The 22167-nt window shown below is 45.7% G+C and overlaps 1 protein-coding gene across 5 annotated transcripts in view; it reads left to right on the forward strand.

Moving 5' to 3' along the window:
• ETV6 (ETS variant transcription factor 6) overlaps nt 1–16016 on the forward strand; it is a 276141-nt gene extending 260125 nt beyond the window's left edge. For 4 of the 5 annotated variants that reach the window (XM_061125021.1, XM_061125022.1, XM_061125024.1 and 1 more), the window contains exons 7-9: nt 5816–5958; nt 7821–7921; nt 11579–16016. In XM_061125021.1, the coding sequence (XP_060981004.1) occupies nt 5816–5958; nt 7821–7921; nt 11579–11684 (350 nt within the window). In that variant the 3' untranslated portion in view covers nt 11685–16016. The remainder of the gene's footprint in view (nt 1–5815; nt 5959–7820; nt 7922–11578) is intronic. The other variant, XM_061125023.1, reaches the window with a different exon arrangement.
• The last annotated feature ends 6151 nt before the right edge of the window (nt 16017–22167 follow it).

Below are 22167 nucleotides of genomic sequence, written 5' to 3' on the forward strand. Positions count from 1 at the left end.
TGCTCTTGTGTACTTTGTACAGTAGTATTCTGTATCTTTATTCAAGCCCGGGCTGTCCAGAAGCAAGCATAAAAGCAGCGGTGATGTAGCTGGTACTACTGTACTTTTCAAGATACTGTGTGTGAGTACTGAGTCACTCAGTCATGTCTGACTCTCCTGTGACCCCATGGACTATATAGCCCACCAGGCTCTTCTGTCCCTGGGATTTCTCAGGCAAGAATACTGGAGTGGGTTGCCATTTCCCTCTCCAGGGGATCTTCCTGACCCAGGGATCAAAACCCATGTCTCCTGCATTGGCAGGCAGATTCTTTACCATTGCACCACCAGGGAAGCCCTCAAGGTACTATACTGTAATATTTAAAATGTTTTTTATATTTTTTTATGTACTATTTGTGTGTAAAGTATTATCAACCTATTACAGTACAGTACTATACAGCCGATTGTGTTAACTGGGTACCTAGACTTTGTTGGACTTGTGAACGAGTTGGACTTAAATGAATGCACTCTTGGAATGGAACTCGTTCGTCTATAGGGGACTTGCTATATATTGTATAAGATCTTTAGCAGCATCCCAGACCTCTATCACAGCATCCTCCACCCCAGATATAATGACCAAAATTGTCCCCAGACATTGTTAAATGCCTCCCCCACCCCCCCCCACAGCAGGCAAGATTGCCCCTAGTTTAGAACCATTGCTATAAAGCAAAGAAGCAACTTTGTTGTTTTGCGTGTTACCTACCTATTGCTGAACCTGAAATAAATTGGTTAGCTTTTCATAATGATTTGAAAGCAGTGAGACAGGGGCGCTAGGCCCCTCCTTGTTGGTGATTATACCCACAGAACTCCAGTTTACAGACCTTCATTTAAAATTCCATTTGGGCAGTTAAGACAACCTAAAATTGCTTTCTTAGATGCTTTCCTGAAATTTAAATTAACCACCATCATTAAACATTCCCTGGTCAATGACTTGCCCACTCAGATTTTTTAAACATCAGTTTTGTCTAGCATGGTTTTTGGTGTTTTTTTTGGAAACCATGTTGGTTATGTGTGACCTGCCCATCTTTTCACAGTGTCTGCTCAATAAGCTTGTACAACGAGTCTCTGGTAAGAGACAGGCGTGGGAGGGAAAATATTTCTCCCTAACCACAGAAAAGGTTTTTCTTTTTTTTTCTTTTTGACAATGCCTTTTAACTATGGATACCCAGGGCACCTCACCCAGCAGGAAAGAGAACTCTCTTTCTGCAACTGGAAAATAACACTTCACTCTGCTAAGCCCTTTTATAAGCTTCCTCTCGTGGAAGAGAGAATCAAAATCATGCACACTTGTTTAAAATTCCCACGTGCCTTGAGAAGGAAGGCCTTTAAGAGACATGCACCTAAAAGTAATGAACTCTGTGATACAAGATTATTTTTCACATGCATAGTCAAGTGTTTCGTAATGTGATGAACCTTTGTTTTTAAAGCCTGATGCTTTTTATTGTATAGTAGTATTAAGCGTTTTTATTAATGACCAAAGAACATTGTATCTGTGCAGACATGGATGGATTTTAACAAAACTGAAAAATAGCTGGTGGGCCATGGCAACAGCCTTCAGAGGACCCAGGGAACTAAAAAGAATCTGCCTTTTTATTTAACTAAAGTCTTAAAAATAACTCATTGGGCTTTGAATTTCAATTGTTTGTTTTGTTTTGTTTTGTTTTAAATCTGTTGTGTGGTCAGGTAGTTATTTTTATCATCTGGCATAATTTTTAACTAAAGCAACAAAAGAATCAATAGTGTTATAAAAGCCACCTATACTGTGAGCTTGAACAACTGCTTTGTGCCACAAAATTCCTGTTGCTACATCTGTTAGTGACCGAGTAATTCAGTGTCTTGAATGTCAACATGTTTTTATTACTCGGCTAAAATTGACTTTGCTGGATTAAATGTCATTTAAAATGATCAACTGGGGCTCTTTTCACATTTATGAAAGGGAAAAGTTTGCAGGCTACAAATGGTCTTACAACTCAAGAGGTAAAGTCCGTTCTCTGGGAAACCCTGCCTTCCAGGTACCAACCAAACACAGATCACATTCTAGACCTTTTTCAGTAAATGATCTACAATGTGAAGTTCCCAGTTTGATGCCTCTCAAGAACCCAGCGTGGTAGGTACCCAGAACTGGTTTAAGCCCTTACTTTGAGAAATGGTCTGGTTCTCACGTCACCATTTTATGAGAAATAGAATGTACAAGGCAGTAAAAGAGAAGCAATAGAAACAATGAAAGTGAAAATCCTTGAGCCAGACGGTGTCAAGACAACAGTCATCTTACATTTTAGCTCCAGGAAGTTCTCAAGGTTGAGAGGACTGCCCATACATCGCTTACCTTCATGTGGGCAAAAAAAAGTTCTTTCTATCAAACTGCTAAAGATGACCAAATCAGTCTTTTTTTTAATTATTAAACTGTATTACAATGATTTACTCTAGAGAATCTTATTCTCCCATCCACAAGCATCCAAAAGGTGTCATCAAGCCTCTAGGTGGTAAAAAAGATTGTAACCTTGTCAAGAAACATGGACAAGAAGCTCTTCACAAACCACCTTTGTTCCTCCTAGTGGAAGGGCATTTTGTGTGATAATATTTGGTTCTGTCAGATGGCTTCCACTTGGAAGAGGCTGTTGGAAATTAAAACCTATCTGCTGTTTGACGGTAAGACACAAACTGGACAATTAAACTGCAATTCAGTTCTCTATTGGAGAAGGAAATGGCAACCCACTCCAGTACTCTTGCCTGGAGAATCCCATGGATGGAGGAGCCTGGTAGGCTACAGTCCATGGGGTCACAAAGAGTCGGACACGACTGAGCAACTTCACTCTTTCACTTCAGTTCTCTGTTTTTTTCACCTATGATAAAAATGATATAAGACAAGGAGGTGGCAGAGAGGGAGAATGACACTGCCGGCTTCACCACTTTGCCTGGAGTTGCCCTCTTACAAGTGCCTTAAAAATGAGCTCGGTTATTCTCAGTCTGGGATAGCGTGGCACTCACCTCCCAAGGTACTTCCTCTTGCTGGGACTGGTCCCCTTGCTGTCTCCTTGCTCCTTAGCACCCCCCTCTGGCAACCACAAGTACAGCGTCAGGCAGGGTTGGTAACAGAATCGCTGGCCAGCTTTCGTAAGCGTGGGGTCCAAACGCCAGAAATTCTCTAAGAAGGACACCACAGGTCCCTTGGTGAAACACAAGAAACCACATGTCAACTTAATTTTTTTTTTTAATGTGCACCATTTTAAAAAATCTTTATTGGATTTGTTACACAGTATTGCTCCTGTATTATGTTTTGAGTTTCTGGCTGCATGCCATGTGGGATCTTAGCTTCCCTTATCAGGGAACGAACCTGCACTCCCTGCAGTGGAAGGGGGCTGGGTCTTAACCACTGGACTACCAGAGAAGTCGCCACATTAAATTTTAGACATAGATCAATCGGGGGAAAAAAAGGATACAGTAAGGGATACTAAAGATGTATGGTCAGACTTCTTGGCGGTCCAGTGGTTAAGACTCCATGCTTCCACTCAGGGGGCTCATGTTAGATCCCTGTTCAGGGAGGTTCCACATGCCTCTCCGTGCACCCAAATTTAAAAAACAAAAAAGATAACTGAAAATGTAAAACTCTTAGAAGAAAACATAGGCAGAAGTATTTGTGACCATGGATTAGGCAACTATTTCTTAGATATGACATTTAAAGCATAAGTAACTGAAGAAAAAATAGATGTTAAAAAAAAGACATCTGGTCATTTTAATTTTAATGGATGTCCAATTTAAGTTTCACGGTTGCTGCCTAAAAGATACTCCCCTGGTGGCTCAGATGGTAAGGAATCCGCCTGCAATTGAGGAAACCCAGTTCAATCCATGGGTGGGGAAGATCCCCTGGAGAAGGCAATGACAACCTCTCCAGTATTCTTGCCTGGAGAACCCCCATGGACAGAGGGGTCTGGCGGGCTACAGTCCATGGGGGTCACAGAGTCGGACACAACTGAGCGACTAACACTCACACTTTTCCCTCCTGGAAGATGCTGCGCTGTGCGCCAGTTCCTTCTGCTGTTCGGAGGGAAGGCTGGACACACTCAATCCTGCTTGGAAAAGTCCTAAAGCTTGACTGATAGACACCTGTGAACCAACTTCTCTGGGAACAGAGTTCTCAGCAGGAACTCTGACCTGTGTCATAAACTGTGCCTTTGAGCCGATGACCAAACCCTCTAAGCCCCAGCTTCCTCAGCCGTGAAGTAGGAATCGCGACAGCGCTGGCCGCACCGGGTGTCCTGAGGGTCAGAAGCAAGTGGCTGGAGGCGTGCGTGGCCCCGTGCCTGCAAGCAGCACCCAGCATGCACTGTCATCGGGACACTCCTTACTGTCTTCTTCACTCGCATCATCACTCATACAGTAGTCTCGGAAAGAGTCACTGTTGTCGTTCCCCTTTCATAACGGAGGAACCTCAGGGAGATTGAAAAAACTTGCCCAGTGCGACCTGACTCGATTCCTCCTGTAAACGTGTGCCCAAGGAGGGTGCGTTTTGTGCTCTGGGAGGTGAATGTGTTGGCGCTGAGATAGCCCAAGTCAAGATTAGACGTTCCTCCTGGCCATACAGAAGCCCCAGAGTTCAGATCCCACTGACCTGGGGGGCACAAGAGGATTAGGAAGGAGGTGGCACGCCAAGTGAGGGTCAGAAATAACATGGTAACATGCAGAACACACACACGGTGTCCAATACTTACTCATTTACGACCAGCCGTGCTGGCCAGTGCTCCCCAAAATATCAGTGCACACCTGAGAAGGTGAGTCTCTGACTCTCATCCCGAGGCTGGTCCTGCACCAATTAGAGCCGCAAAGTCCACATCTGTCCCCATGCCCCTGTCAAGGCTGTGCCGGGGAGCAGGCCACGTCCCGTCTGGCACTAATCCAGTAAGCACTGCAGCAAGGTCAAGGTGCAGTCTGCCTCTTCTCGTGGAATTTGCCAACCCATAGCCAAAAGGCAAGGCCTAGCCCAGCACCTGGCCTGTGCTAAGGAAGATGTGTTGCCTGACCAAGCAATCCAACATCTGTTCTGCACATGGAGAAACAGATTTTTTTTTTTTTTGCCCTGGGTTCCTTTCTACCCTGATTCCATTATAATAAAACTATTTCAAAAACCTCCAAAGTAGCTCTAAGGTGGCTGTTTTCTTAAACCACATGGGTCTTCCTTTCCCACAGCCAACCTTAGTCATCACATCTCCATCTGTTCACTGCCCCCCCACCAAAGGACCTTCCACCCCATCACTGACACCACACCGCCCTCTCCGGAACACGAGGGCACTCTCTGCCCTTTACCTGCCATCCTGTCTTCAGCCCCTTTTCAGAACCAATTCATTTCCCGTTAGAGCTTGTTCTGTCCCTCCTGTGGGCTCTAGTCAAGTTCAAATCGTGGGTCATGACCGTAGACCAGTCCTTTCCTCTTTCCGGGTTGCTGTGTCCTCATCTGAGCTCGCAGGGAGTGGGGGTCTGGGCCAGGATGGTCTCGAAGGCCTCCACAGGTCAAAGGTCGCCATCTCCCCGGTCTCTCTGTGCCTTGGTCTCGTCACTGTAAAAGTTTTGTTGTTTTTGTTTTGGCTTGCGGGATTGAACCCTGGCCCTTGGCAGGGAAAGCACAGAGTCCTAACCACTGGACTGCCAAGGAGTTCCTAAAACAAGGAGGTTGGACTCAATCCGAAGAAGGCAAAAGCAGTTCCTCGATTATTTTCTTGATTCTTGCTCTTCATGCTTACAAGCAGCCTTGTCAATGGTGTTTTCTTGCCCTTTTCCTCTGTAGACTGTAGACTGCTTTGGGATTACGTCTATCAGTTGCTTTCTGACAGCCGGTACGAAAACTTCATCCGATGGGAGGACAAAGAATCCAAAATATTCCGGATAGTGGATCCCAATGGACTGGCTCGACTGTGGGGAAACCATAAGGTAAAAAGGGCATCAGACATTTGTTCCATAAACTAGGTCCCAAATCCAGTTTTTGTCCCTGGGTTGGAGGGTAATTGTCTTCTGCTTCCTAAGTCGGCCTGTAATTATTCAGTTTATTCCTCACTGGACAAACAATTAAGACAGTTGCAAAGGGAAGGAAGTAATTAAAGATGCCCCTTTCCATGTGTTCCTCGTGCCAGGCTGCAGTTAACTCAGCATCTCCCGGTCTGATGGGCCTCGTGATGACTAACCATCACTCCCCCACTGTGGCCTGGCTCTGCTGCTGCCCACGCCAGTGTTAAGAACCAGGGACCAGGGATGCAATGCAGCACTTTATAACTCACGAGGGGCCTTTGGGAGGTGTCGCTTCTGTTCCACTCTGTTAGACACTCCCATGGTCACAAACGCCCAGTTCTACAGGGAAAATGCTTATCTTCTTGACTTTAAAACATCTCCCTGAAAAGCAAACCCTGCAAGAATTCTGACTGCCCCACAGTTTTTCCAGCTTGGGAAGAGGGAATCAAATTTTAAAGACTTAGTCGTTCATAGTTTAAAAAAAAATCATTAAAGTACATAGATGTAAAAGGTGGGTAAAACAACCTGAACATCACGGATAGATGAATGAATAACGAAATCGAGCTATATACACACAGTGGAGTAGTATTACGCTTTTTAAAAAGATTTGGCTGCATGTGGCAACGTGGATGAACCTTGAGGACAGGATGCTGAGTGAAATAAACCAGTCACAGAAAGACAAATACTGCCTGATTTCACTTAAATGAAGTTAGATCTAAAGCAGACAAATTTCACCGAGGCCGGGAGTGGACTGGTGTTGCCAAGGGTTGGGAAGAGGGGGAAAAATGGGGAGTTACCAACCATTGGACAGAAAGCCTGCATTAGTCAAGATGAGCAAGTTCTAGAGCCTGCTGTACAACAGTGTACCTACAGTTAACGCTGTATTAAGTGCTGTATTGCCCACTTAAAACTTTAGGAGGATAGATCTCACATTTGGTGTTCTTATCACAGTAAAATAAAATACAGAGTTCCCCTGTTTAAAAAAAAAAAAAATTTGAGATAAATCAGTAGTCCTACTTAAAAAAAAAAAAGTCACCAAGATCCAGGCCTGGCCATAGGCAGATAGACATGGGACAGAGCTGACAAGACACCAGGAAGGCCCCACTCCGATCAGCCCAAGGGGACGGCCCAGGGGAGGCCCTGCCGAGCTCTGCCCCAGCTGCAGTTTCCCGGACGGCAGGCAGCCCGTGCCCTGGGCCCGCTAAGGAGAACCTGCCAGAGGCCATGACCAAATATGGCCAGGCCCCATGGACACCCTCCATCCCGTGAGTCACTGAGAAAAATCGCTCCTCAGCTCCCACAGGGTGCCCTTGCCCCAGGGCTCCGAACCACTGTATTCTTGCTTCCACAACAGGAATTTAAACAAAAAAAAATCTCTTCCTTAAAATGACAAACGAGAAACACAAGTTTGAGAAAGGTCACTTTTTTGTGTGTTGTTTTTTCTTTTTTAGAAAGGGCAAAAGGAAGAGAAATTCTCTGTGGGTCAGAAGGTGAAGGATGACCCCAGATAGGGGGACCCGCAGGAAATTCTTCGGGCACAACAGAGCGCGGTCCTGGGAGAGGAAGTCGGGGAGGCCTAGGCGGGGTGTGCTCTGTTGGCTGGACTCACCTTAGGAGAGACCTCGGCCAAGGACACGGGGGACAAAGCCCGGGGTGGGCCTGGCAGGGCCACGGGAGCACCCTGTGGAGCTGGATGTGAGTAACTCCTCCAGCGCCTGTTTCTGAGGTTCATTTCATTGTGTCTTTGTGCTTTTTTTTCTCTCTCTCTTCCTCCTCTGAACAAACAGAACAGAACAAACATGACCTATGAGAAAATGTCCAGAGCCCTGCGCCACTACTACAAACTAAACATTATCAGGAAGGAGCCGGGACAAAGGCTTTTGTTCAGGTAGCACTTCCTTTTTCTCCTTTCCTTCTTCTGGGAGGATATTGTTTTCTTGAAATAAGATGGAGGAGGGAGACGGTTGAGGTCTCTACCTGCTTTGTCTGATCCTCAAAGCCATCACTGCCACTCACTGGAGACCAGGTTGCTGGTTGGTTAGAATTTAAGGGAAAAGAACTTTTTGTTTGCTTATGTCTGTCCTAGAAGAAAGCCAAAAGTAAATCAACACAGTCTGACTCACCTTTAAAATAATGCAGTGATCAAACAGTATTATCTGGCATCTATATCCAGTATAGTTAAAGGGAGCAATCAGAGGAGCTAATGGCAAAGAAGGGGACTAAAGAAACGTAGACGTCCAGGTTGCCAACACTGGGCTGGTGTTTGTCATGACCTGTTAGTGAGTCATGAAACAGATTTAATGAATCAGTTTGTTTGTTTTTTTTTTTTTAATGAAATAGAACAGAACTGAATAGGAAAGGATAGAGTTGGAACTATCAGACTGTGTCATATGAATTAAGAGTGTGGCTTCATGAAAATTGTGTTTCTGGGGTAGTCGGGTGTGTGTGTGAGCACGCGTGTGATGAGTCATACTGTAAAATATATTTATGACAATGCATGGTAAATGTCTGAAAGCCACTGAACTAGACATTCCTCTTCCCAGAATTCCTCCCAGCTTACGAGTTCTAACCACTTAACCTACCGCCATAGATTGTGATTCCCAGGGAATCACATACAGTTAGAAGAGGAAAAAGAAGGTCTCTAAGGGACCAATCAGGAGAGGCAGACATAGCCCTCTGACACTGGTGGTAATTGATGTGTTGAGACCACGTGAAGCTGAGGAGAAGGTGGGCCCCAGACCTTAGGTTCTGGGTTTTGGCAGGTACGGAAGAGAGTTACAGATGGGGCTTGAGATGTGGACTGGGGGTAGAAAGAGACTGAATGACACTGTGTTTGAGCACACGAGCTCACTGGGATAATCACTTATCCGAAAGAACCTGGGTGCCAGTGCTGGGAAGGCACAGTAACTTAGGGGCAGTAAAAACAATTGTGATCTTCGAAAGAAACAGAGAAGGCTTTTCAAGAGCTGGAAACAGAATAAAATGCAAAGAGACCCCTCCTTTCTCTGGCTCTGCTGATGCCTTCCCTTCATCCTTCACCCTAAACTCAGTCCTTGGCTTCTGTTCCTCCCACTCTATACTAGTTTCCTGCACGAATGGATCCCATGACACAGCTTAGTTATCACCTCCGTGATGGGGCTGTCAAGTCTCTACATGCAGCTATAAAATCTCCCTGGAATTCTAAATCTTAACACATTATTGACTAGGGGATTTTTGCAGAATCGAATTTATTATGGAATTGAAATACTGAAACACTCCAATCAATAACATTCAGGTAACAAAAGATGTGTGAGTAAGTCTCTGGTCAGTAAGTGGTTAATGTTCAAGAGCTTCTTGGAAGAGATATCCACTTAAATATCACATTAGTATCTCAGACATGAAATGTTCAAGACCAGCCTTTTCCCATACTGGACATCCGCCTACCCTAAGAATTCCTATTAGATCAGCAGTGGCATCACCACTGTTTAAGCAACCAACCTTTACACCAGAGTTATCTCTGAGCCTTCCTCCATCCCAGTCACCCCTGTGCTGGACTGTCCACTGGCTCCGTTCCTACTCCAGTCTGTGTTGCAGGGGCTAGAAGACTGGAAACCTCATTTCCTGAGATTTCTTACCACCAGGTTCCAGGTTAGAATCTACCAATGGCAAGTACTCCCATGAGACCTGGAAGATGAAAGCAAGGCAGACACATGATTATTGCTTCCCGGGCAGTGGAGGCTGATGTCTAGACTTCACAATTGACACCTAGATTCAGCAATCTCTACCTCTGGTCCATGCCCCTGCCAGCTAGATTCTTAATACACATTGCCAGCTGCCCTCCAACACTAATGTGGTTCTGTGTCTCAGAAATGTAAATCACTTGAACATTTTAAACATAAACCACCAAATCTACCTCAAGTCTACTTCTCTTTATGAGGCCACCTTCCGTGGCTCAAACACACCCAAATATCTTCTTCCATCATCTCTTGGGATCCCTTGGCCCTGTGCCACACCATGATTTACATTTCTAATAGCTGTACATGTGAACTCCTCCCCACAAGTAGGTCATAAGCTCCTAGAAGGTTAGAGGGTTACATTTTATATCAGTTTTATAACCTCAGGAAGCTTTTGATAATGTTTCTGGACAAGCCTGGTGGGAAGTATCAGAAACTTAATATGGAAGAGCCATCCAAAGGTAGGGTCAGACATAGCACATCTGAGGACTCAGCCTGGAGGGGATGATCAGTGACTTCAGATGTCGAGGGAGAAGTTTTAGCTACAGCATAAAAGTGAAAGACAGGCTGTGGATGCTACAGATCACCCTGCTTGAAAAGATGAGCAATAATGGGCAGAAAAGAAAAGTAGTCAGAGGTGGAAGGCTCACAGGTTTCCAGTAGTGATTTCAGTAAGACAGAAGGAAAGAAGAATGCTATTTGTGACAAGGGATTAGTCATTTTTGAGGAAATGAATGTCGAGAACCAGACTCACCCCAAAACCAAGGCTTCTCAGTATGGAACCAGGTATGTAATTGAGTAAAGTGTTAAATTGTAGGGACGCTTGAAGATTTTCAGCTCTTTGATGGTGAGACCCAGCTCAGAGAATGAGTTGGTCTCAGACAGGGGAAGGAGTCAAGAGGGTTCCAAACAAAGGCAAAGCTAAAGGTTTGGAGGTCAGCAATGAGCTGTGACTTGCATCAGAAAAAAAGACTGGCTGGACTGGAATAGAGTTCACACTTGTAAACAGTGGAAAACAGGAGTTTCCTGGGTTGAGATGACAGAGAGGCCCAAGGAGCAGGCCAAAGTGTGAATCCTTAACAAGCCGTCATAGGCTTTTGAATGTGGAGTGAGGACAGAAAATGCCTGTTCTAAGACAGGTCATATGGTACCAGGCAGAGTATAGGGGAAGGGAATGGTGTACAGGCTGTGGAAAGGGCCTTCTTACCGTAAGGATGGGACGTTTGCACCCTGGCTCCCTTCCTGAACCATGGTCATGGTCAGAATGTGCCACTGACGTTACTTCCAAATGAACCCAGCAACTGAGATGAGGCTGGCTGTAGGCACCCAGCTGCCAAGGAAGACAGAATAAAGGGAGTGAATGGCTGGCATTTAGGGTACATCAGTGATAACGCCGAAAAATGTCTTTCTCTTGGCCTTTCTAATTTCCAAAAGCCCCACTGTCTGGCCCTGTTACCCAAGCTTTCCATCCAGCATTTAATTGTATCCTTCAAGTTAGATTCAAGTTTTGAATACCATCACTTGGGCTTATAGTCTGGGATGGAGATGGGTATATATCTCCCAGGGTCCTCTCAGATGGTCGTGCAGGGATGCACTGCCTGCTCCATCTTCTTCACCATCCTCCCAGCCTTTTTTATAGTTATTTTGCCAGCTTTCAAGCAGTGAGAGCCCAGGGTATCTTTTTCTCAGAAGACGCTAGGTTAGCATTAACGATCAGGGTTAGTAGACCTCCAGCTACGTGAAGGTGACGGGCCCCTCTTTTTAAAGAGCTCAAGGTGAAGACAACTTTAGGGAACTGTAACCTCTTCATGCCACCGTTTCCTCTTCCAAAGGTTTATGAAGACCCCAGATGAAATCATGAGTGGCCGAACAGACCGTCTGGAGCACCTTGAGTCCCAGGAGCTGGATGAACAAATATACCAAGAAGACGAGTGTTGAAGGAAGTGGTTCCCAGCTTAGTGGGCCAGCAGCCAAGGGCACCCCCCACTCCCCAGGATGGATGGGGCAAGATGGAGCAGAAAGGAAGAGACATGGATGTGGCAGTAACACTCCTCTCGCCCAGCGCGAGGGACCCCGCGGAGCACCTTAGACAAACCACTCAGCAAAGGCGGCGCTGGAGTTCTGGCCGAGGGCACCAGCCTGGGACTCGCGTTCATGGTTCCTTCTCGATCAGAATCTCTTGTCTGTGATCCCTCCCCCTCCCCCTCCACCTATTGTTAGTTTCATGGTGTTTTTGTTCTTTTTTTTTAAAAGACCATGCAGTTTGACTTTTCATCATTCATATAGGGGAAGACATCTGAGGCTGTTTTCCTATGGAAATACATATCTATTATATATATATATATATATTTTTTTTTTTTTTTTGCAAATCTCACAAAGTGCAGAAGCCCAGCTGGTCAGGAGAGAGAATATTTGCAAAAGGGTTCAGGTTTCCTCTTGACCCTGCCACGTGGATCAGGTTTGTTCCTGTTGCTGTTGGGTCTTGGCTGGAAAAAAGAAAAAAAAAAAAAAAAAAGATGCTCTTACAAAAGATGAAGTGAAAAGGAGAGCTCTCTTCTTCTCTCTCTGGCTCCCTTTCCTTCCTGGCCCCGGCTCCTCCCTCCTCACTGGTTGTTGAACTCCAGATGCCCTTTCAGCAGAGTTCAGCCTCTTGGAGAGTCTTGGGAATTTTCCACACCTGTACATTGGAATACGTGGTCTGGGTGCTTCGCAGCTGGCACCACAAAAATCAAACCCACATCCCAGCATCTGGCTCCCTGCCAGAGGGAGGCCAAAGGCCCCAGAGATGCTGCTGTCCTCCGGAAAGATACATGTGAGTCCAGCAGGCCACCCCGATCAGCTGTGAGGACCGTGAGGCTTGGTGGTTCCCCAGAGCATAAGGCTGTCCAGATTATCTGGAAGCCCCAGCATCATGGGATTAGTTTGCAAGTGCTGCAGAGCAAAAAAAGAAAAAAAGACAACATAAGCCTTATGGTCCAGAAACTAGATGACAAGTGTTTGGTGGCATTGTGCAGAGGGTCTTCTCAGCTCTATCCCAAAGGCCATCTTGCAGTCAGTTTCATATCCTCACTTTTTTTTTTTTTTCCCTCAATTCCTAGCATTTTTTTTAAAGTTTCCTGGTGACACAGGGCATTTGAGAAGGAGGATCCAGGAGTGTGTCATCTCAGTTGTCAGCAGTGTTTGCCAAGCCTGGGCAGATGGGAAATTCCTCAGATTCCTCACTTTTTCCCTTTTTCCTTCTTCCCTTGCTGTGTTTCAAAATGGACTCATGCGTGGCTCTTTTTCACCTCAAAGTAAGATCAGTCACATCTTATGAGGAAGGTGCCACCTCTTAGTACTTTTGATGATAACATATTTTTAGAAAGCTCTTGTTAGATTTTTTTTTTCTAGCCACTTAAATCAACTCTTCCAATACAGGCTCGGAATCCAATATTAGGAGTACAGTCTTTTTTTACTCGGAAAGGTTAGACCTGCCTTACACAGCACCGCCTCCTGGTTTCTCTCCGCTGCTTCTTTGTTGGGCGAGCATCTCATAGCTCCCCAGGGTACGTGTCTGCACTGTCAGCAGCGCTTGCAGATGAAGCCAGCAGACCTCCAGGCATGTCCTCCAGCCATTTCTGATGGAGTCAGGCAGGCCGGGGTTGTGGGCACACAGGCAGGAGAAATTCTCCCGTCCCCTCCCCCACTCCCCAGCCCTACTGACAAGGACACCAGCCAGCAGGGAGTGGGAGGGGACAAACAGATTGACTGTCGTTCAAGGACACTGGAAACGTTCCTGCCTCTTATGTGACCACAGAGAGATGCATGGAGGTGGCTGGCCTCCTCCCACCATCGCACACACCCACCCACCCCCCCGAGTCCACCTTCTAGAATGCTGGGCCTGAAGTGAGGTCACGGACCTCCAGTGTGGGCTCAAGGGTCCCCTGATGAAGGAAGGGTTTGGGCTCAGGCTGCTCCAATGGGGATGAGACCCAGCGTGCTACAGATGTCTTTCAAGAGTGTCAGCAGCACACAGGGATAACCTTCCAGCCTGGAAGCTGACTGATGTTGGCTCTCAAATGGGAAGATTAAGCCAAATACCTGGGGAAGTCACTGAGTTGAAGGGCTGTAGAGAAAGGGTGGATCATCACTGAGGCTTTTTGTGCGATGTGACATCAGAGAATCTCTGTTCACCCCAGTGTAAGGACTCGGACTCATGTGGTCCAAAGAATCCTAACAGTTGAATTATGCAGAGGAAATTCCCCTTTGCCCCCAGGGTTTCTGTATTTAAAGCAATATCCTCTAAGAATCTGTAAGACATAGGCTGGCACTGTCAGCCACTTGGAGAAATAGAAGGTGTCAACTCCAATCCAGTCTTTATTGTCCATCCAGATGTTACCGTTACTGGTTTTCTGTTCATTCCCTTAATGGCAGAGGTTCTTCTCATTGGTTCTTTGAGGGAATCTTTGAGTGATGCTGACAGTAGGGATACAGCATGTCCACAGCAGACCCGAAAGACTGCAGGTTCAGCTTAGCCAACTTGGGTGGGGCACCTGCTCGACACAGTCCCAAGAGCCAGGCACCATCCTTGCCCTCCGAGAGCTCACCTTCTTCCTGCAGAATCTATCCAGGATGAAATGTCTCACTTCAACACTAGGGGCGACAAAAATCTCACCTGGGACCAAATTAAGGGCACGTTCCTGGTCGGAATGGTTGGCCTTTTCCTGCTGCCATCATGGGAGCTCTTGGCTGGCAACATGAGAAACTGGGAAAGGAAGAGGCAGAACAGTGCTGCAAGCGAGCAACCTTACCCACCAGCAGTGTCCAAGGCGGACACTCTCACTTGGATCTTGAAATTCTCTAGCATCTTCTCTTCCCTACACCTTGAGGTAGCCAGGGTGTCTCCTTTCCATCAGAAGAAAGCAGTGGCAAGTGGCTGGACTGGCGCCAGGGGAGTAATGTTATCTCTAAGATCTTTCTGTCCCCAGATGACATTGTCTTGCCTGAGGTAAAACATCTCGGATGTTCCGAATCCTTTGGTGGGTGGGCGTGTCCCCACGAGCAATGAGGAGTAACAACTGATGGATTACTCTCCTTTCAACAGTATGTTTAGAGCCCTCTGCTCCATTATCTTCCTACACTGATATTTGTCCAGATGAGAATGTAGATTTAGCTGAAACTTAAAGGCCATGACAGGATGTACCTAAATGCCTAGGTAACCACCACTTCCACCGTTCACTGCCTAGGATCCAACACGTTTGAAACGTTAGCTGTCCTTCTGAAGAACGGAAATCTGAGTATCAGGCCATGTGACTTGTCCCAGGAGCAGACGGCACACCAGGGTCAGAATTAGGACTGGGATCCAGCCCCGGTTATCCCCCCATCTGACCCCATTCCCATCCAGGAAGCTGAAGATAAAAATTTGGGGAAACACACAAAGAACAAAGGGCAGTTTCTTCGCCCAAGCATTCGGTGCTAGTTTTCACCCACTCAGCCTGTTCCTCTTCTGAGCAGTAATGGAGTGATCCAAGGAGCCGTGGGGGGTGAGCTGGGGTGGGGGTGGTGACAGCGGTCCCTGCAAACCACAGAAGACTAACCTGATACTCTTTTGGCCTCATCTGCATCAACACTAAACAACTCCCTGAATCTTTCGCACATGCCAAGTGGACACTTCACCATTTCTCTCTGTGACTGCAACCACCTGCAAACCAGACTGAATCTAGAATTTTTTTTTTTTAATTTCTAATCTCTTGTTGTTTTATGAGGTGTGGGGTTTATAAGGGACTGAATCAAATGAATGTAACAAAAAAAAAAAAAAAGAAAAACAAAAAAAAAGCCTTTTCTCAGGGCCAGTGAGTTGCAAATAATTTTTAAAGAAAAGCCTATAATTGCATCATCTCAATAAATTTTTTATAAAAAAAATCTGAGTCTCTGTTTTTAATAATATGGAGTCAGACAGGCCAGGTGGTTCAGTGAGGTGCGTCCTGTCTACACTCAGTTATGGTGGAAAGTGTGGTCCTGGTTTCTCACTGGCAGGAAGCCTCCATCACAGAGAAGTCTGCAGGCAATCTTTGAACAAGAGGCAACAGAAAGGCCAGAGCACATGGTTCAAATCTGAACAGCTGCCACAGGTGGAGAAATCTTCCAGAAGGAACCCCAATCAGAGATGCCTGGGTGCTCTGCTGCACCAAAGATTTGTCAGTTTGCTGCAGACTGACTTGACTCCAGGAGTTAAAGATCCCTGGGTCCTCCCACAGTAGAAGTGCTCCCTCAATTCTACCAAAATCACGGGCGTGCGAGTATAGGTGATGAGGTCAGGAATGTAGGGTAGAACCTGTGACTATACCCAGGGCAATAAAGACCTGGAAGCCCAACCATCACACAATTCAGAGCCACCCCCACACTCAGCAGGTCTCCACCACGCTGACCAGTGGAGCCACCTGCCCACCAGTAGCCAATTATAACCCCAACATCAGACACCCTGCAGTGGATCAGAACTATCTACCTGCCATCAGCGGTGGGTAGAAACTAAAAGGACGGAAAACAAAGCAATGAAAGCAATTTACATTGCTTATAAGCAACTTGGATGTAGGTTGCAGAAGCAGAAATTTAGAATCAATGTTTGAAAACAACACTCTCAGAGAATGTTGTGAGGTTATTTTTGTATTTTAACTTGTCCTAGGTTATTCTATGACCCATGACCTGGAGGTCTTCTCAGGTGGTGCTAGTTGGTAAAGAATCCACTTGCCAATGAAGGAGACTTAAGGGACATGGGTTCCATCCCTGGAAGGGAAGGATCCCCTGGAGGAGGGCATGGCAACCCACTCCAATATTCTTGCCTGGAGAAACCCCACGGACAGAGGAGCCTGGTGGGTCACAAAGAGTCAGACACAACTGAAGCTACTTAGCATGCATGCACACCACATCTAAGACCCAGGGCAGCCAAGTAAATTGTATTTTAAAAATACAATAATAAGGGTCTATGCATTTCCTAAGGTGGTAACAATGCTTCTGAAGCTACTACTTCTATAACCAATATCATGTCCCCTGAGAACTGCTAGAAATGGAAATGATGGTTCCTGTCCCATCAATTGAATCAAAAACTTTGGGAATAGGTCTTAGAAATCTTGTTTACCAAGCTGTCTGTGTGATCTGATGCACACTCAAGTCTGGGAGACACTGCTAGCATCCATCTATTCACCGCAGTATGAAAAAGAGCATGTGGCCAATTAAAGTAAATACACACATTAATTGATGACAACTAATTGGCATGAATCGTTCTCACGATAATGCTAGTTTTTTTCCCAATACTATATATACTGTGGAAGGAGGCTAAATGGACCAAAGTCCTCTTCCTGCTTCCTCCAAACCTTTTAGGCCATCTGTGTGCTATAAAGATTAGCTGTTTCAAAGGGTGACTCTAACTGCTGACCTCCACTTGCAAATAGAGCACAGCGATTCATCCCCTTCTATCCACTATCTGCCTAACTAGCCTAGTCTGAAAAGAAAAGAATTGTTCTCATGTACTGACTGCCCTTGGCTGGCTGTCTCTGGAATTGTTAAGCAGAGCCCAGGTGAGCACTTAGCCCAGGGTTTTTTGCAAGAGACTCCAGAACCACTGGACCAGATCAGCGCTTCTCAAACCTAAAAGTGTTTCAAATCACCTGGGGATCTGGATAAAAAGCAGATTTTGTCAGTAACGTCACCATCTTCGGAAGCAGGGGCAGAAGATCTACTCTGCTCCCCTACTCTATGGGTGAGGCTGGAGATACAGCATTTTTAACAAAAGATCCCCAGTGATTCTGATGAGGCTGATTCTTGAACCACACTTTGAGTAGCACAAGGCCAGTGATCTCCCATCAAGCCCTGAGATTCTGACCTGCAAGCCACATTGAGCTCGCCTCTCTCTCTCTCTGGTGTATCCTGTTGCCAATTCCTTCTCTAAAATTGTCCCCAGGGCCAGTCCTGCTCTTCAAGAAAGTTTGCTTGCTCTCCTTTTAGAGCAGCAACAAGAGTAAACACGGTGATCAAACATCTCTGCTGAGTAAAGGAACAACAACTCACATCCTGGACCTTCACACAGACGTTCACAACAAGATGATTCATGGTCAGCATCATGGCAGGGAGGGAGAGAATTCCTGGCATCACTGCCTCTCTTTTAGTCTCTAGAAAGATCAATTTTTTTTTTTCCAAAAATAATAAGAGAGTTACCAATACAACACTGTAAAGCAATTTTCCTCTAATTATAAAACAACCACTAAAAAATATTAGAGAGTTCATGTACATTCTTCACCCAACTATCTCTAATGTTGACAACTTAGAAAGACCAATCCTGAGTAGTGTGAGCAGACAGAAAGCTGAGGAAGCCATTCTTGTTCCAAAAGACAACAGGACAGATGACAGATCTATGGCATTAACAGCAGACAATCCCAGGCAGTGTCCTCAGTGTTGCCTCTTACAGATTCATCTTTTTTAAGGACCTCATTCCTGCTGGATTGATGAGGTATATCTCTGCTAGTAAAAACCACTGCATAAATTCTGCCAAATATCTTTCAAGGTAGTAGACGACCTCTCTCTCTCTCTCCCCAAACCCTCTTAGCAACACTCTTCATGAATCCTCCGAGAGTCTCCATGCTTGTCCCCTCAACCAGAGTTTTGGCCATGAGATTCCATGTCAGATTACTTGAGTTGGTCTGTGCTTCCTGGGAGCACTAAACACCAACTCCTTCCTGACCCAATGGCAAGCGCTCTATGAGTGCAACTAGATGCCTGTCTGCCATGGACTGCTCATCACCCTGTCCTTACTAGGGCTCTGAGGGGAAGAGAGTGTTTTACGCACTTTCATATGACCAGCCCCTCATGTGCTGCCTGGCACGTGTGCTTCTGAATAAATGCTTTGAATGAGAGCAGAGTAAAAGTTCACTTGAGTTAGACAAAGATTTCTCAGATATGACACCAAAAACACAACCCATAAAAGAAAAAAATGCCGGGGCCCAGTTTGTTCCCTGGTCGGACCTAGATCCCACATGCCACAGCTAAAGATCTTGCATGCCTATTGCTATTTAAAGAGCCCACACATGGCAATGAAGACCGTGCACAATGCAACTAAGTCCTGGAACAGCCAAATAAATGATTTTTTTAAAAAGATTAACATTTCCATTAAGATAACTATCATTTAAATTATAATTTTAAAAATAAATTATAATCCACTAACATTTCCCTTAAGACAATTACAATTTAAATTATCACTTTAAAAATTAAGTATAATTTTTTTAAATTGTTGACAAATTGGACTTTATCAAAATTAAAATTTGTTCTTCAAAAGTCACCGTTAAATGAAAAGACAAGCTACAGACTGGGAGAAAACATGTCTCTTTTAGTTACAAAATAAATTAATCACATGCACTGAACATATCGACATTTTTACTTTATCTAAAGCTACCCTGAAAGACAGTTATCTTTCAATTCATAACAGGTAGTGTTAGTCACTCACACAGAAAAGACAGAGATATATTACATGTCTACTGAAATGAAACCATCTTTCAAATGTGTTTTAAAATGATTTCTTCTGTCTGTCATGTTGGCAAAATACTTTGCACTGTTCAGTAATTCACATTCCCTCTTCCCTTTCCTTCTTCAAATATCTGAAGTAGGCAGCCTCCTGGGAAGCATATTAAAGGGTTTTTAAATGAGTTAATAAAAGAAATCCCTCAATCCTGATGAACAGCATTACTGGCTGAATCTTTGGTCTCAGAACTCACCTATTGCAATTACAGGCAAAGAGATATATCCAGACAGTGGACCTCTGGGCTGGAGGAACAGACTGCAAAATCATCAAGGAAGGATCTGCTGTGTCAGGAGCAGAACAGTGTTCGAGAAAGCGCGGGAGCAGCAAGGATGCTGATTGTGTCCGCCTGAGGATCCTGTCGGCTTGGGCATCAATATCCAACCTTCATCCTGCCAGTCACATCAGGGATCCCAGGTACAGACCTGGATTCATTGGTCCCAAGTTTCTCATTCTGTATCCCTTACACATAGTGAAACTGAAAGTCACTCAGTCGTGTCTGACTCTTTGTGACCCCATGGCTATGCAGTCCATAGAATTCTCCTGGCCAGAATACTGGAGTGGGTAACCATTCCCTTCTCCAGGGTGTCTTCCCAATCCAGGGATCAAAGCCAGGTCTCCCACATTGCAGGTGGACTCTTTACCAGCTTAGCCACAAGGGAAACCCAAGAATACTGGCGTGGGTAGCCACTCCCTTCTCCAGCAGATCCCCCCAACTCAGGAATCAAACCAGGGTCTCCTGCGTTGCAGGTGATTCTTTACCACTGAACCACCAGGGATGCCCTTACACCGACTGGTTCCCAACAGAGCAGTCACAGATTGTTTAGACAAGAGCAGTCAAAACACCTGCCTCCAGTCCCACACTTCCTCTCACTTGCTCCCTGACCTCAGACAATTGGCTTAACCTCTCTTTGCCTCCATGTCTTCAGATGTCAGCTCTGCTTTTATCAGTTCCACACGTTAGGAATCTCCAAACAGATAACCTTCCAAAAAAGTTTCCATTGGTTTCGTTTTATTTAGCTTGAGTTTGGATGCCATGTACCAAGGATGACCCCTTGCTCTACAGATGAGGGGTCAGAGCTCGACCAGGTGAGAGGCAGCCTAAGCCACCCACACCCTGGGGGTGTCTGAGCCAGGGTCCCCAGCCCAGGATGCACCCTGGACCACGTTTTCAGTCTCAAGGAGCCCCTGAGCAGTCAATGAAATTAATCTGTTGCTCTGGACTCAAGGGAAACAATTGCCTCGATTCAGCTTTACTGAAGGTGTTTTGATCTGGTTTTGTCCCAGGTCGATAGCTTTAGGAAATGTGTAGGTTTTGTTCTATTTTAAATTGCTTTGTGAGGTTCTTTGGTTTTGTTTTCTCCTTCTTGCTAAGGAAGTCCCAGCTCAGCCCAGTGCACAAAACAGTGTTATCTGGGTTCGGTCTGGGGACTGGGAAATGAGAACGATGCCCCTGAAAAGAGCCGCAGACACAGGGAAGCCCCAGAAATCTGGGCGTTTGGGAAACCGGGAAGTCCAGCTGTGAGACACTCTGACTGTCTTTGCCCATGGCTGGCCTCCTGCTTTTCTGGAGTCCATGCACATGACCGGGGAGAATCTCGTCTTTCCAGAGATGTGTGGGGAAGCAGGAGGAATAGCTGCTGTACTGGGTTCTAATCCCATCTAACCACTATCTCAAGCAACTCACTGAAGGCTTGAGCCTTTGTTTCCTGGAGAACTGTTTTCCTCAACGAACCCCTGAAATGGTTCAATGAAGAACATGTGTAACAATCTGGCACATCCACGTTAGTTCCTTTCCCTCTTTCCTGCCTACCAAACTCCATCCCACCTCAATGTATATACACACTGCCCCGCCAGCACCTTAGTGGCTCAGTGGTTCAGAATCCGCCTGCCAATGCAAGAGTCATGGGTTCAATCCCTGGTTTGGGACGATCCCCTGGAGAAGAAAATGGCAACCTACTCCAGTATTCTTGCTTGGGAAATCCCATGGATAGGGAAACCAGGCAGGCTACAGCCCATGGGGTCACAAAAAGTCAAACACAACTTAGCAATGGAACAACAGCTGCCAGCATTACATTTCTATAGTTCTGATTTTATAGAACTCCACATGGGAAAATCAGCCAATGACAATCCCTGAGGGATATTAGACCTTTAGTTTCTAGTCAACTGAATTGTCATGTCTCCTTCTCAAGGCACACATGACCTTTAGTCAAAACCTTGACCAAAATGAGGTAGTTACCTTGCAATACAACCTGGGGAGTCCTAAAGGAGGAGCCTCCCCCAGGATTAGAAATTTGCAAGCTCATCCCCTCCCTGAGTCTCTTCCTCCTGGTAAAAGCCTGCAGAGGCCACTTGCATCCACTTGGAACTGGTTAGTCAAATCAGCAAATGAACACAAACCCTCCAAGGAATTTGAAACCTGCTTTGGGCAATTCAGCTTGGAGTTCTTTCCTTTCTCTAATAGCCACTAATCCAGTTCCCTCCTGAGGAAAACCCAGAAGAATGGGAAAACTCCAGTGAGGGCTTTCTCCAAATCCACCCCCACCAACAGAAAGTTTTTCTATTGAAAGGGAAATTGGGTTTTGGTTTAGGTGTAATCAGGGTTTTAGATGCTCAGATATAGCTCCCTTGCTGGGAGATGCTTAATTCTCTCCCTCTACCGCCAGTATGAACACCATGGTCATCATTAAATATCGCTTGGGTACCCATGGGCACCTGACCATCCTTGAGGACCATGGAGTCCTTTCCCATGAAGAGTGTGGACTGACTCATCCAACATAAGTATAGGAAGATATGCGACTTTAGGGACTCCTGCCCCTTTGTCCTGCTTCTTGGCTAAGACACTTGCCATGAAGAACACCCGGTTCAACGGAAACA

This window comes from Dama dama, chromosome 22 (assembly GCF_033118175.1).
Source record: "Dama dama isolate Ldn47 chromosome 22, ASM3311817v1, whole genome shotgun sequence".
Classification (NCBI taxonomy): Eukaryota; Metazoa; Chordata; class Mammalia; order Artiodactyla; family Cervidae; genus Dama; species Dama dama.